We start from the raw sequence: 16,188 nt of genomic DNA, 5'->3' as shown, positions 1-16,188 counted from the left end.
TGGGTCAAATGGTATCTCTATTTGCAACTTTTTGAGAAAGTGCCATACTGCCTTCCATAGTGGTTGTACCATTTTACACTCCCACCAACAGTGGAAAAGGGTTCCAGTTTCTCTACAACCACACCAGCATTTATTGCTTGAAGTATCTCAGATTTATGTCTCTTTTAAAGCTTTATAATATACTATTAGTGGCAATGGGTTCATCAGTACTTAGGAGCAGTGGTGAGAAGTCCCCTGAGATCTTGGAAATTTAATAGAAAAGGGAGGGGGCACTCAACACAACAGAACACTGTCTGCATTTTGAGTTACTGAGTTATAGAACAAAGATGTACCTTGGTAATTAAAGCAAACAAGATGATGTCTAAATTCTAAGCTGTGGGTCAAAGGCATCAAAATAAAGAGTGTAAGGAGAGAGAAGCTTAGAAAATACAGTGACAGAAGACTGACGATCAAGGCAGGATCTAGCTAAGTACTCCACGGTTAGTGGAGTTTGCAGTTGTCTTAGGGTTCTCTAGAGATGCAAAGCTAATGTGATACATGTATCTACAGAAATGTATTCACATCACCAGATTGACTCTTACTGTGATTAGAGGCTGGCAAGCCCAAAGTCTGTAGGCCAAGATTCCACAGATTTTTCAACCCACAATCTATAGATCAGGTTACAGGAAGAGTAAGTACACAGTTGAGAAAGAGAGTGAGTTCTGCCGAAATATTTATGGTCTGGAGGTATGCCACAGCCTAAGGAACACTAATCTGACAGAGAGACTTCATTATAGTAGTTACATTATGGAAGCTGATTACATTACATTGCATTAAATTACATTATGAGAGAACAGCATGTCTAGTGTTTGGCCAAACCACTGAATCATAATCCAGTCAAATTGACACATAAAAGGAACCATTATTCCAAGCAATCAGAAATTTCTACAGTTAGAGAATTGCTGTATGACAGCTATGGCATTTCAGAAAATAGGTGGTCATGCCAGCCCTCACACTGATTTTTGTGGCCGTCTTATTTCTCATTGTAAATACAATTGGTATTTTGGCAACTTCCATAGTTGTGTGACTTTGATTGAGATATGTCCCTGCCGGAAGGATGGGTCCATACCTGATGTCACAATGGCTCTGTGCCTGTCAGGCAAAGGCCTATTCCCCCATGATATCATCATATCCACGCAATTGAATCTCCAGGGGCATTCTGTCATTGCTATAGCTCAGATTTTTAAAGAAGACTTACTAATAGATTGAAAAGATAAAACCAGTCTGTATCTCTATTATAATCTAGATTATCACAAAAGAAATTGAAGCAAATGAATGGAAGAAGAAATATGAAGAGACCCGACAAGAAGTCCTAGAGATGAGGTGAGACTTGAGGGCTGGGGCCGTGGTCGGTACCTTTATACTATAGATTAAGTGATGAGAGTGTGTGTTTACTTTAGAGGAGCAGCTGTTGACAACAGGAGGCCTTTGCTGCTGTTTGCACCTTGCTTTATGTGACTGACTGATTTATGCTATTTCATGCACTATTGCCAGCAAATACTTTGTTCAGATACTTAGCTTATCTTGGGATTGCTCAGTTAGAAGGAAGCAGAACATATATACTTGATTTTTTAAAAAGAGAATTGGCATAAAAGGAAATAGGAACGATCCAGTGGGGACCTGAAAAGATGGGAGAATGGTAGACGTAGTCCAATGGTGATTAATTTTATGAAACACAATATATAGGAATGATTGTATGAAACATCGTCAGTGAAGGAAAGTAGAGGGGTGGGAATCTACAAAGTAGAAAAACCAAGCAAAAAGAATTGGTGTAAATATATCTAAAACGGTTTAAAATGCAGAGTGAAACAATTTATTGATACCTTCTGTTTTGGAGTAAAGGAGCCCTAGTGGTGTGGTGGGTTAAGTATTGGGCTGCTAACCAAAAAGTGAGCAGTTTGAACACACCAGAACCTCCACAGGAGAAAGGCGGCAATCTCCTGTTATAGCCTCAGATACCTGCTGCAGGGTCCCCTCAGTCAGAACTGACTGAAAGCTAAACATCAATGGAGGTTGAACAGAGAAGGGAAGAATATGGATTAATGCAATTCATAAAAATGAAATTCAGATGTTTTTACTTATTGTCAAGTCAACTCTAACTCATAGCAACCCCACTCGACAGAAAATTCTAATCACTTTAATGAAAAAAGGTGCTTTGTCAGCACAGTGGTTAAATGCTTAGCTGCTAAATGAAAGTTGGTGGTTCCAAACCACTGCTCCTTGGCAGAAACGCTCTCATGACCGTCAATTGGGAACCGATTCAGACCTGTTCTGCCAGCAGGTTTTCTGAGGCTGTAAATTGCACTGCAGGAGCCGGCCCATCTTTTTTCCCCTGCTGTGGGAGGAAGGGCCTGGCAGTTAGGATTACAGACTAGGAAGCCTGTGGGATGACAATTCTGTGCTATGCTCTACGGTTAGTATAGTCAGAATCCACCTGCCAGCCTGTAGCAACAGATCTTTAGAAGAGCAACAGTGACTTTGAATTCCATACCCACAAATAGATTCTAAAAAGCAAGCTATCGGGAAACAAATTGATTAACTTTAAATTTATAAGTAAAAGTTTTTGCTTTTTCGGGGAGCTCTGGTGGTCTAGTGGCAAGAAGCTGCACTGCAATCCCAGAGGCACACGGTTCGAATCCACCAGATGCTCTGTTGGGGAAGGAGGGACAATCTCCTCCAGTACCAGTCAGATCTGTTTTGACGGTACCCACACAAAAAATATAATAAAATAAATATTTTTTTTAAAAAAAGTTTTTGCTTTTTCTTGTTCACTTCTTACAGAAGAGAGTTGTGAACTGTGAAATAACAAAATGCACTGTGAAAGACTAGAAGAAAGAGAATGTTAATTTAGTGACTAAAGAGTCAGCACTTGAATGAGTAAGCGGTGTTTAACACGTTGCCACAAATGACGGCCAAAAAAAATGTGTTTCTAAGCATGGTCTCAATTTAAAAGTGTGCGGCAACGTGTTAAATATGCTCACCCTAATTTAATACTTTTATGTGATTTAAAATGCAAAAATACCCTGTCCTTGGGTTGATCCAAATTCATAGAGACCCTCCATCAGATTTCCAAGGCTGGAAATCTTTACGGGAGGCACATCTTTCTCCCACTGAGCAACTGGTGGATTCTAACGCCTGGCCTTTTGGGTGACATTCTGAAATGAACTCTACCACCAAGGGCTCCTTCTTACGTGATTCATTGACTGTGTATTGGTGTAGGGATCTGCTGGGCTCAGTGGAGTTCCTAGGGAGCTACAGCAGACACCATAGTGGTCGACTTGAAGAGTGTGGTATAAAAAGTGATCAAAGACGCCAGGGGAGGAGTGATCTTTCTCCCTTGGAATCACAGGGCACTGGACAGGGTCAGGAGGGTCCTCACTTCAAGAGAGGAGTTAAGACCGGGCAGCAAGCTGTATGTTCTCCGAATAAGTGAAATACTTAAGGAATTACTACAGCAAAATAAAATTTATAAGAACATTAGAGGGAATTGAGTTCCTGAAACAGTGGATCAGGGCCAGGGAGACCTAAACTCAGATCAGATCATTTAGAAACTACCCTTAATTCATTAACTTATGAGGGGGAAGAAAAAGATTTGGCTAAATGTGAGATGAATCTATTGGCTGCAATATTCAGTGGAGACAGTTTTTTCTCTAAGTAGAATCAAAAGATTGTTGAAAGAATTTTAAAAAATTTTTGTACTTTTGCACCTCTTATATTAACCTTTAAAAACAAAGCTAAATGAGATCTGTAAACTTGAATTCTCATTGCTGTGAATGTATGTGATTGTTTGAGGCAGCAGTTCTCCAGCTTCTCTGCTATCTGAAAATGCACATCTAATGATAATTTTGTCTTCTTACTTAGGAAAATAGTGGCTGAATATGAAAAGACCATTGCCCAAATGATTGGTAAGGAGAAATTTTGTTTCTGAGATTCTAATCCTAGAACAAATGGATGATTTTCAGATTACACTTCAAAGGGGCCCTGTATGCTGGACTGCCAACCAAAAGATCAGCTGTTCAAATCTACCAGTCACTCAGAGGAGAAAGATCGGCAGTGTTCCTTAAAGATGTACAGACTCAGAAACCAGCTAGAGTCACCAAGATTGGGGATAGACTCGGTGGCAGTGGGTTTGCTTCAGGCTTTTCTTGGGTTTGCTTTTTTTTGTGGGGGTGGGGGTGGGGGCTTTTTTAAAAACATGTCTGGTTTTCTGTCACGTGTATAGCTAGGTTCATTTTTAGAAGTTAGGGGGCCTCACCACGTCGTCTGTACCCCTGTCCTGAAATCCCTTTCTTTTGGGGGCAGAATCCTTAGCCCAAAGAGCCCAGAGGGAATAGAGTTGCTAAAACTGCTAGTTAAGATCAGTAGTTCGAGTCCACCAGCCTCTCCACAAGAGAAAGATGTGGCTGTCTACTTTTCACAGCCCTGGAAACCTTAGAGAGCTGTTCTTCTCAGTCTGGCGTGTTTGCTGTACATTGGAACCAACTCCATGACACAACTGGCTTGGTCTGCATGCCATTGCAAGTTGCTCTTTCTCTGTGTTTTATAATTTTAAAAAAGAAAGCCCCCAGAGAGGTATAAGTGGGTCACCTTTACCATACTGATAGTGAGTGATCCCTCTGAGCTGAAAGCCATTTCTAGGCAATACTGGCAGTATTGAGTCCTAAATAAAAAAGATTGCCTTTTTGTACCTAAACCTGTCAGTGATCTTCTGTGCCTCTCTCAGCATCACATTCTTTCACGCCGTAGGACTTGGCCCTCTGCTGTTCACTCTTTCGGAGTCTCTGGTGGTGAAAATGGTTAAGTCCTCACCTACTAACTGAAAGGTTGGAGGTTTGAACTTGTACAGCTGTGCCGCAGGAGAAAGACTTGTAATCTCCTTCTGAAAGGTCACAGCCTGAAACCCTCTGGCACCGTTCTCTGCACAAACAGGAATTGATTTGACCTGGTTTGGGTCCCTCTCTGGGTAATCTTTTACTCCCAAATGGTTGTGTAGCTCCTGTGCTCAGTTCTTTTAGCTCTCTGCTAACATCTCCCCACAGAGGGAGGCCACTCCACATAAAACATCACTCCCACCTCTTCTACCACGCTTTTGTTTTTCCAATGTCACACACATTAGACTGAAACCCTGGCGAAGCAGAACTATGGAGAACAGTACTTGTCTCTGGAGGAGAGCCATTGACTTGAGTCAGTATGTCATTTCTTTTGCCTCCTGATTCACAGAAGACGAACAAAGGACAAATATGACCTCTCAGAAGAGCTTCCAGCAGCTGACCATGGAAAAGGAGCAGGCCCTGGCAGATCTGAACTCGGTGGAAAGGTCCCTTTCTGATCTCTTCAGGAGATATGAGAACCTTAAAGGAGTCCTGGAAGGCTTTAAGAAGGTGGCGTGTCTTTTTCCTTCTGCCTTCCTGCTAGTGTCTTTTCTGAGGAAAGCTTCTCCAACCATGCTTGCCTTTTATATTAAAGCCAAGGGTCCCTGTGAATCTTGCGTCTTCTTAGTCTAGTGAGATTAGAGATAATTTGTGTGGGTTTTTTCCTTCACTTCTCCTTTTCAGGGGTGGTTTAGGAATCTGGCCTGTTGGACAGCAGAACTTGGTTATCCCTTTACTGGTCATGCCAGTTAAAATTCAGACATCAAAGGGGTGATGTAAAAGATCTGAAGTAGGAACCCCAATGTTGTAAGAAAATCTTGGAAGTCTTTTTGATAAAGACTGTCCAGCAAATGGACAGACCAGTGAGTGCTGTACCACTTAGAAGAATTCTTGGCCAAAAACAAAACCAGGCCTGAGGGCCGCAGATTAGAATCACCCACCTTTGGTTGGTAGTATAACTTTCTATCCACGAGGCCCACAGAATTCTGTGTTGATGGTGTTGTTAAGTGTCGGGGAGTCATAGAGGGCTCTATTTTGTTGTACTTGTGGATTCTGTGAGGCTGGCTAAACACTGTGACACTGATGTGTCAAATGTGCTAATGATTACTCATGGTGGATAGTGTTTAGTGGAGCTCCCAGATTAAAACAAGCTTGGAAGCAAGAGTGGCATCTACTTCCGAAATAGGTTGCCTCCAGAAACGATGAACTTAGGGAAATAATGTAAGTTATACAGATGTTCAGGTCTTTTGTTCATAGGGTCGCAATGAGTTGTCTACGACTCGACAGCACTTAACAACAATGGTCTAATGCGTAAAAAGTTGTGCTGCCAACCCAAAGTCGTACAGTTCGAATCCACTAGTTGCCCCGCAGGAAAAAGATGGGCAGTCTCTCTGCCTGTTAGTTACATTGTCCCATTTTTTTATATAAAAAAGAAAATCCTAAAAATAAACATTAACAACAACAACAAAATAAAGGGGGGGAAAAAAAGAAAATCCTGATTCATGGTAGAAGAAAAGCAATGACCACTCATATTTTATCTAAATTATCACTTTTCAGAATGAAGAAGCCTTGAAAAAATGTGCTCAGGACTACTTAGCCAGAGTTAAACAAGAGGAACAGCGATATCAGGCCCTGAAGATCCACGCAGAGGAGAAACTAGACAAGTAAGAGCTTAGAAATACGGATTTCAGTTTTCATGATTCTGTGGGAAGATTGACAGAACCAAAAAAACCCTCTATTTTGTGATTTCAGGATGCATTTCACATCCTCATTCATACATACGCTTCAAATATTAAGAAGTGTAAAAATATATATACAGCGTCTCCTTCAGATCCGTGCCCTCTTGCACTGTGTTCCTGTCTCTTCCGTCACTCCAGCCATCGCTATTGTTAATTTCTCTTCAAGCTTCCAACTATACTTTATGCTCTCCTTTTTAGGCAGCTGGTGGCATAGCTTGTGAGGGTTTTAATTAATTTAGTAATATATTTTGGTGATCTTTCTACAGTAAGAGCTACCTTGTTCTTTAAAAATTAGCTGCATGGTATTCCACTATTGAAATGATCATATTTGACATTGATCATATTTTGTATGATCATGGTATGATCATGGTCTGTGGTATTCCACTGTTGGATCTTATTTATGTGATTAGTCCCCTCCTGTTGGTTTAAAGTCTTTTTGCTGTTGCAAATAATACTGCATTAAATAACCTTGAATAATTGTCATTTAGTATGTGTGTTATGTATAATAAATTACTTGTATTATAAAGTACCCACAAGATTAATTGCTGGGACAAAGAATATATAAACTTTCAAAATTATGATAAATATCCTATCCAGGAAATTAAAAGACAAATTGCATTGGGGAAAGTCTGCTATCAGAGACCTCTCCAAAGTACTGAAGAGCAGTGATGTCATTCTGGAGACTAAGATGCACCTGATACAGGCCATGGTCTTTGCAATTACTTGCTTTGCATCAGAGAGCTAGACAATGACTAAGGAGGATAGAAGAATTGATGCCTTTGAGCTGTGGTGCTGGAGAAGAGTATTGAATATACCATGGACTGCTAGGAGAACAGACAAGTTTATCCTAGAGAGGGTGAAGCCAGGCTGGCTGCTCTTTGGAGGCAAGAATTCTGAAGCTTTGTCTGACATAATTTAGGCATGTTGCAAGGATCAGTCCTTGGAGAGGGATGTCATGCTTAGGAGAGTGGAAAGACAGCACAGGAGAGGAAGACCCTCGATGAGATGGATTGATTCAGTCAATAGGATAATGGGTATAGGCATGTTGGAGACAATAAGATTGATAAGGGATAGAGCAGGGTTTAGGACTGTTGTACATAGGGTCGCTGCGAGTCGCAGGTGTCTCAGTGGCACAATACAACAACAGTCCCCATAGGGGAGCTCTGATGGCTTAGTGGTAAGGAATTGCACTGCCAACCTAAATGTACACAGTTTGAATCCATCAGCTGCCCTGAAGGAGAAAGTAGGACAGTTTCCTTCTGTGTAATTTCCTTCCTCTGAAAACCTACAAGAGGTTAGTTCAGCTATGAATCTCTTTCAACTCGAGAGTACACAAAACATGAACAACATTTCCCCTATAGTTTTGTCAACAGGTCAGATTTTTTTGTTTTCTGCCATTGTAGTTGAAAACTAGCATTTCTGTGTAGTTTTCATTTGCATTTATCTTTTAAATGAGATTAACTTTATTTAGCAGCTATTTATTCAGGTGACTCACCTCACTGTAACAGGTTCTATTTTATTCTATACTTATTTTCCTTTTGTCAGTGTTTTTATTTACCACTTTTGGATTTCTACTCTTAGTAACAAACAGCTTATACTGCACATAAAATAAATGCCTGCTTCCCTTCTAGGACTTACAGGACTTAATTTTTAAATGTTCAAATGCAAATACATTTGGAATTTATCCCAGGAAGTGATGGGAAGAATGCACTCAGTTATTTTTTTTAAAACTAAAAATAATTCATGCTCCCGTTTCCGTAAACTTTTAAGTTCCTTTTTCTCATTCCAACTTCCCAGAAGTGCTATTACTAAAGGTTTACCAAACAGCCTTCCAGTCTGTCAAACAGAATTCAAAATCACTTAGGACCTTCTCATTTTAATATGATTTTAGAATCAGACTGTGTAAGTTTCTTTCTCTACTTTACAGTAATACATCATGACTGTCTTTCCAGGTCAGAATAAATAAATAGCTCAATCTACTTTAAAACTAGATCATAGGGTGTTACCATTCCTTTAAGACGAGCATTTAAGTAAGGTCAAATGCATTTCCATTGCAAATAATACTACTGTGAACACCCTTGTACATGCACTGTGTTGCCAGGTGGGAATGTTTCTGTGGGTAGGTAACTAAAAGTGGAATTGCTAGGCCAGAGGTGTTACATGTTTTAAATTCTAATTAATGTCGTTTTGTCTCCACAAAGACAGGATACTTTTTCATTTGTACGTGAGCCAGATCATCCTTTGTTCATTTTGCCATTCTAATACATTTTTAAAGAAACTTTCATCTTGAATTTGCATGTTTATAGTTTCTTGTGAGGTTTTTAGCATCCTTTTATTAGTCACTTATATCAACTGGCATTTCTGCTTTTAAAATTTCCCTTTAGTATGTCATTATTTTTCTTCAATTTATGTCTTACATATGTCAATAGATAATATCTTGACTCTAGTTGCTATAATCCATGATACTGCCACTCTCAGGTTAACAAAAAAACCCTTAAGATTATGATGTTGTTGTTGTTATTGTTGTTGTTATGTGCCATTGAGTCACCTGCGACTCATAGCGACCCTATGTACAACAGCCCTAAACTCCGCTCTGTCCTGTGCCAATCTCACTGTCTCTGACACACCTACTCTCACTACCCCAATCACTGAATCAATCCATCTCATCGATGGTCTCCATGGTCTCCCTCTCTTTCTCCGTCCCTCCACCCTGATATAGAAGATGTTATATAATTCCATTTTCTACTAAAACATGAATTTCAAAGCATGGGCTTTGAGCTTGACTTTACCATTGATTTTTTTTTTCTTCTTTTTCTTCTTTTCCTTTTTTTTTCCAACTTTACCATTGATTTACACTATAGAAAGCCCTTAAGAGTTGTGTATAGATTTAAGTCTTATAAATCAAAATTTATTTCTTTAAGTTGCTGATTTCTGTTTTCCTCCTTTCATTAAGTCTGCTCTTTCAGGTCCATGTGTCATGGCAGCAGTTGGTAGTATCTTGACTCTGTAATTGTGTCTGGCGACTAATGACATTCTGTTTGTATCTTTGTTCTCCAACCACACGCCTATAAAGAGCCAATGAGGAAATTGCTCAGGTCCGAACAAAAGCAAAGGCTGAGAGTGCCGCTCTCCATGCTGGACTCCGGAAAGAGCAGATGAAGGTGGAGTCCCTGGAAAGGACCCTTCAGCAGAAGGTACAGAAACGGGGTTTGGTCTGAGGTGGTCCCTCGGGGGTGCCTCTCATTGTTCCTAGGTGTGCTTAGGTCATAACGGATCCGAATGAATGAGACCTTTGGTTCAGACGCATCAGTCTAGTTCCTTTGTAAACTACTTGCATGGAGACAAAGAAGATGGTCTCCCCTTTGTTCTGTAATAACAAATTCATTGCCCTCCCAGATGTTACAGGGTAACCCTCTGTAGGCAGGGTGCAGAGAGGGGGTTACATTTTACTGATGTTCAGTAGCAGGCACTTAGAGTCCTGAGGTCATTCTAAGTTTTTGTTTTATTTTATGCACTGTGTGGAGCTGCCTGCTTCCCTTTTCATTGCCAAGCATTAGCGGTTCTCAGCTGGTGTCGATTTTGCTGTCCCTTTCCTCCACCCTGCATCTGGCGAGGTGTGGAGATGGGTTGGTCGTGATGGGGAGACGCTGCTGTTGTCTAGTGAATGGAGACCAGAGGTTCTGCCTGACCTCGTACAGTACACAAGGTCACTCCCTGCAGCACAGACCTACTCAAAGTGCTGTGATTGAGGAACTTTGCTGCAGATAAGTGAAAAACAGTGATGGCTACTATTTCCCACTGGGCCCCAGTTTTTAGAACCTCTTCCTCATGTCACCTTACTGTTTTTCTTGCTGTTTATGTAAGTAGTAGTGCCTGTGGCATCCCTTCAGTGAGAGCATGAATTTTTATCATGGGATCTGATGTCTCTCCTGATACCTCACTGGGGTGTTGCATAAAACTCCAGAATCCTGGATCTCTGGAGATGCTGATGTACTATGTCAGCTCCAGATATTCTTCATTTTTAGCAAGCACTCCAAGGTAATTCCTTGTAATAACCAAGATGTTTGAGAACTAAGAGTCTCAAGGAAAAACTGGAGACCGTAGTGACCCCGACTCAATTTCAGCATACTTTTGTGAATATGTTCACATTTCCCAAGAAAGGGGACGTACAGCTTTCATTTACTTAAGAAATCTCAATCATGTATTGAAGAAGTAAGTTTCTAGGTGGTACAAGCTAGCCAGAAGCAACCCCTGAGACTCTAGCCCTTAATCACCCTTCAGATCTGGAGCAAAACTTCTCCAGTGACCCCTTGCTTACTCCTCCACCCCCTCCTCCAAAAATCACCCTTCAGCCAGACAATAGACAGGGTGATATGAGATAGAAGAATTAATGGCATGAGAGTTACAGGGAGGAAGCAAGAAGAATGTGAATCTGTTTATTGCAGGTATTGTAAATAATGTTATAACATTATAAAGAATATTATAACAAAGTGTATTATCAGTGATGGCATGTGTTAGCTGAATTAGAAGCTGATGTGTATCAATCAACAAACTCTAGAATTACACTAAAATTACACTAAAATTTGGATAAAGGAAAAAAAAATATGGGTGAATGTTTGAATGAAATATCATTTGCTTTGTAAAAGAAAGAGTCACTGAGTTAAGATGGGCTGAGCCATTCCTGGGACTACGGAGCTTTAACTGCCTTTATTTCAGCAGACAGAGAGACCTGCCTAAGTGCTTCATTTTGTCTTTTAGAACCAAGAGATCGAAGAGTTGACAAAAATCTGTGATGAGCTGATTGCAAAGCTGGGAAAGACTGACTGATTTCCCCATTGGTCTGCAGATCTGCACTCGGCTGTTTCCCTCACGACCACAAATATCTTGCCTTATCCAGGAAAAATTGCCCCTTTGCAGAGAGAAAAAAAACCAACTAAACGAAAAGCACATGCCTCCTGCTGCCTGTCCTGCTTTGCTGCCAGTATGACAACCTGGAAGAAACGTGGCGTCCTGCCGAGTCAGGAGAGGAGGGACCGGAAGGCCTCGGAGTTCTCTCCTGAGAACATGCTGCTGTGTTAGGGTTTGTGGTTTCTCCATCTCAGTCTGTTTTACCATCATCTTTTGTTTTCCAAGAGTGTTAAATTTTCAATTTTGTAAATGTTGTAAGGGATCATCTTCTTTCCACACCATCCCGAGTTTTTGGTGTGTCCTGTTATTTAATCTTGTCAAATTAATTTTCAAACTCTTTGGTTTTATTTGAGGAGGTAATTTGGTCTGTTGTTACCTCTCGTCGATGACAGGAAGGGCCTCTCTCTACTCATTTACGCTCATGCAAACACACTGACTGATATGTGCTGCTCTTCTTTTTTTATTCCCCTCCCCAGTTTAAAGCAGAGTCTAATAAAACACCTCTACAAAAGAGCATACTCGTGTAAATGTCAAGCCCTAATTTGAAAGAGAGTTCTGGCTTTAGAAAGGCAGCATAAGAGGTTTGAGATGTGAAGACCTCAGACTTGTAGGCTTGTGTGTGTCTTGACTCCTAAGTCCAAACTCTTGCCTCCTCCAGCTCGGGCAGTTGCCGCAGCGTTTTGTTGCCCTGATATTCAGATGCACCTTTGCATCTACTACACTCCCTTCGCTGGAGAGAAAGGAGTGTCTACTTTTCTGCATCAACAGCAGCATGGGGGACCCCCTCAAAGCTGGGGTGTGGCCAGTCTGTCTAGAGCTGTGTGTCTCCTCTGCTTCCATTTGTTAAAACAAAGGCCTACATATACTCTTTACCACTTCTCTATTTGAAAAATGCAAAGAAAATCTGCTCGTGAGAGGGTAGATGAACATGTAACCGTAGGCCTATTAGTGTTCACAAGGTGGAGAACCAATTATGGAGGTCCACCCCCCACAGGTATAAGAAATTGTTCTTTTATATTTTTTAAAAAGCAAAAAAGTCCTTTAAAAGTTAACATAATAGGATAGCTAATGAAACAAGCAGTAAAAATCACGTAAACTGCTCCAAAAATCAGTGTATTTTAAATGTTTTTAAGCAAACACAACCTGAATTCTGGAAGCGGGGAGGTCAGGAAGACGGCCCACACTAACAAAACCAGGTCCCTCCAGTTCAAAATGGTGACACGTCTGCCCCCAAATGGCAGTTTTCCATATAATTACAGTAAATTCCCTTCCAGTTGATAGGCGAAACCAAATCCATGTAAGTGTTTTAACACACTCTTTGTCTTAATCTTACACCCTGAAAGTCTCCGTGGTGATAAGCACTGTTTTCAGAATTAACATGTAAGTTTTCCTACTTCTCTTGTGAAACTATTGCATGGTCCACCTTCAGCAATGAGTCGTGCCTCGTGGAGAACCCGTGTAACTCAAACCTTTTCTTTAGCAGTGTACTGTTCACTTGGGTGCGAGCTTTTGCCACAGGAAAGCCAGTACCTTTTGAAACCAGAAGTCACATTTTCCCGATATGCATTCGTCATAATTGGTGCTTAGGCTGTATTTTAAAGCCTATTGTCTTAACATTTTGTGTGAGAGAAAAAAGAGAGAGAGAACAAACAGTGAAGCTCATCTTGGGTTTGAGAAGTGACTTGACAATCATTTGGGCTTTAGAAGCAGTTGCTGTGGCGTAAAGGGAGTGCTGCATCAAGAGCTGTTGTGTCAGACACAAGTGTCTCTGATGGTTAGAACTGATTCCCTCTCTTAGCCGTGGGCCTCAACTACTTGGGAAATTAACTTTACGTTCTGCAGACAGAAACATTGCTAAACCTTTATGCTGCCGTGCTTTTGTGACTTAGCCGTACCTATTTGTTTTATATTGATCTGTTTTAAGCATAAATGTTTTTCATGGGCCCTATTCTATATCCAAAGTCTTCTCTTTTTATATATGTATAGATTCCCCCCCCCCCAGTAGTCCTTTCTTTTTAGGCTTATTGTGTATTAAAAAAGTTAGCTATGTGTTATAACGAGGTGACAACAATCCTGCCCTAACACAGTGGTAGAAGAGACACTTAGAAACTAAAGCCCAGAGGAAGAAGTTTGAACAAGGACTACAAAAGAGTCCTTGTTTAAAGAGTGTTTGCCACTGGCCTCTCAGCCATGACCACTACATGGAAATGTGCTTAATTCTTACTTAATAGATGGATATTTTCCAGCCAGAATGAACATGTCGCTTACACAGCTGGCAAAGCAGGAAGTGATGCTGGGAAGGATGAAGCGGTGTTTGTTTATTTTTCTTGGAAAATAAGAAGAAAAGGGGGGGGGTATCCCCAAACCCACCAGTCTAGATTTTTTGCTTCAAAACATGTGGGGGCCCAATTACTTGCTAGTTAAGCAATAATAACTGTTGCAAAAGTGAAAAGCAGCTGCTGCCTTAGAAAGCGGTTTGAGAGTTCTCGGTTTTGCCGAGACCCTGGATGCAGAGGCATTTCTTCAGTTTTTTACTCTGCCAAAGTGTAGAAAGACTAGCTCGCTGTGTTTTAATTGGAGGGTTTGATCTAAGACAGTGTTTTAATTGGAGGATTTGGTCTGCGACAGGCGAACACTTTGCCGCTTGGTTGCCAAGGCCGTCAGTTACAGCCAGACCTTGGGAGATTGACTTTATTTGGAAAAGCTCCTTGAAGCCGGTGACCTACCCAAATCTCCTGTTCTGTAACACTGTTCTGGAATTAGTGAGAAGCCCAGTTTTCTCACGTGGCCTCTAGCTTCTTCAGACCCAGCCAAATTAGGAAGTGCAGAAAGCAGCACATGATGCTAAGAAGCTCTGAAGACTTGGCAGTGTTCCAGAACAGTATGGCCGCAGAGGGAAGGCAAAGTGACATTTTTTGATCAGCAGGCATTGCAATTCTAGCATGTCAAGCTAAAGGTCCAAGAAGTCTTCTACTTCAAAGATTTTAATATTAATATTTTAAAGAGACTTCTGTTCACAAAAAGGTTTGATTCACTTTCCGACTCTTAAAAAAAAGTGTGTGTGTGTGTGGGGGCGTTCACCATTCAGTCCCTGAGTCTCTCACATAGTAAAAATGCAAGGGAAGATCTTCTGTCAAAGACTCTGAGGAGATCTTCTCTGGAGCACGTGCCACACGGCAGCTTTCTCCAGCGAAGACCCACTCGCTCCCTAGTGCCAGAGCTTGCATCCTGGAGACTAAAGATTGCACTTTCCATAGTTTTTTCGTCCAAATGCAATCCGTTTCTGTGCCTCTTAGCATGCAGTTAGATTTGGACAAACAAGATTCCTAAGGAATGAACTTTATTAACTATAATATGGTTATAGCTATTATATATATAAATATATATTCTGGTTATAGTTCTACGTGCGATGCTGGCCTGTGGCAATCTGTGTAATGCTTTAACTCGAATGGAGAAAGCCAGGCTAGGAGCTGGGGTGTGGCCTGACCCTTCCCTGTATTAACTCTGCATTTTAGAGCTATAAAGATGCCATTTCTACCCCACCCCCCGCTGCCTTCCAGTGGCATCTGAAATACACTCCAAAAAAGTATTTCCAAGTCATACTGCTAAGTGATAGTCTGTGTTCATGAATTGTTTTTCAAATGGTCCTAACAAAGATGAAACGTGAATCCTAGAACAACCCACGGTCCAGCCTTCAGGTTACCACACCCCAGCTCAGCCTCACTCCTCCACACCCCTGGGATGGGATCAGGCGTTTCTTTTAAACCTCAGAGGTAGCAGTAAGCTTTTCAGTGTTGCTCTTAGCAAGTGTGTGTTTGCCACTAGATGTCCCATATGTACTAATGTGCCAATAAGTCACGTGAATTGCACATCTGCTCCCCCTGTGTCCCCACGAGTGCCATGAGGCACGTGAGGGGCCCCTGGTCTGGAGGAGCGGCGCCCGCTGACTGCTGCTGTCGGGACTGTCGTGTGGAAGAATCGTCTGCATAGATTTTATATGCACAATAATTCCCCTTTTTATATGTCAGGTAAATATTTGTAAAAGTTACACTCACACAAATGAAATTATTATAATGATTACTAATATATTTTTTCCATGTTTCATTGCCTGAATAAAAATTGTTGACCACTGTTCGATCTGGGTGTGTGTGTATGTGTTTTCCACCAGTTACAAATCAAGTTATCCCTGACTGAAAATTTATGGCAGCCTCACTGTTACAGGCTCCATATTTCAAGCTAAAAATAGGAGAGATGACGTTTCCACTCCACTCATTTTGTGAGATTTTATGCCTTTGGTTGGGTGTGTAATTAAGAAAACAAATGTTGGAATTCAGACTTTGCCGTATAAATTTCCATGCCCTTGCATCTGTGCAAACAAAGTTCCTACTTGGAGTGCTTCTTGGGTTTGCTCAGAGACTACTTGTCTGCCCCAGCCTTTTTCAAATTGTGAGAACCCAAGCCATCCCATGTTTTCTGAGTCGTTGAAGGACACGGGGTAAGCTAGAGCTGTGTAAACACTGGAACTGGCCACAGAAAATAGTTGACGTTTTCAGTACTGCCCAGACCAACTAGTCTTTTAAAGAAATTTGAGGTGTTAATTGTCAGGGGTTATTGAGAGTTACATGTCAGGG

General features: G+C 41.2%; 1 protein-coding gene across 2 annotated transcripts in view; it reads left to right on the top strand.

Annotated features, from left to right (window-relative positions):
- TACC1 (transforming, acidic coiled-coil containing protein 1) overlaps positions 1–11,476 on the top strand; it is an 86,867-nt gene extending 75,391 nt beyond the window's left edge. For both annotated transcript variants that reach the window (XM_006900276.1, XM_006900275.1), the window contains 6 exons: positions 1,286–1,362; positions 3,901–3,944; positions 5,260–5,420; positions 6,468–6,574; positions 9,723–9,843; positions 11,408–11,476. In XM_006900276.1, coding sequence (XP_006900338.1) covers positions 1,286–1,362; positions 3,901–3,944; positions 5,260–5,420; positions 6,468–6,574; positions 9,723–9,843; positions 11,408–11,476 — 579 coding nt within the window. The remainder of the gene's footprint in view (positions 1–1,285; positions 1,363–3,900; positions 3,945–5,259; positions 5,421–6,467; positions 6,575–9,722; positions 9,844–11,407) is intronic.
- The last annotated feature ends 4,712 nt before the right edge of the window (positions 11,477–16,188 follow it).

Source organism: Elephantulus edwardii, unplaced genomic scaffold, assembly GCF_000299155.1.
Source record: "Elephantulus edwardii isolate Elephantulus edwardi_28Jun2011 unplaced genomic scaffold, EleEdw1.0 scaffold00279, whole genome shotgun sequence".
Classification (NCBI taxonomy): domain Eukaryota; kingdom Metazoa; phylum Chordata; class Mammalia; order Macroscelidea; family Macroscelididae; genus Elephantulus; species Elephantulus edwardii.
The sequence above is the reverse complement of the archived record's forward strand: the minus strand, read 5'-3'. Positions and strand labels throughout refer to the sequence as shown.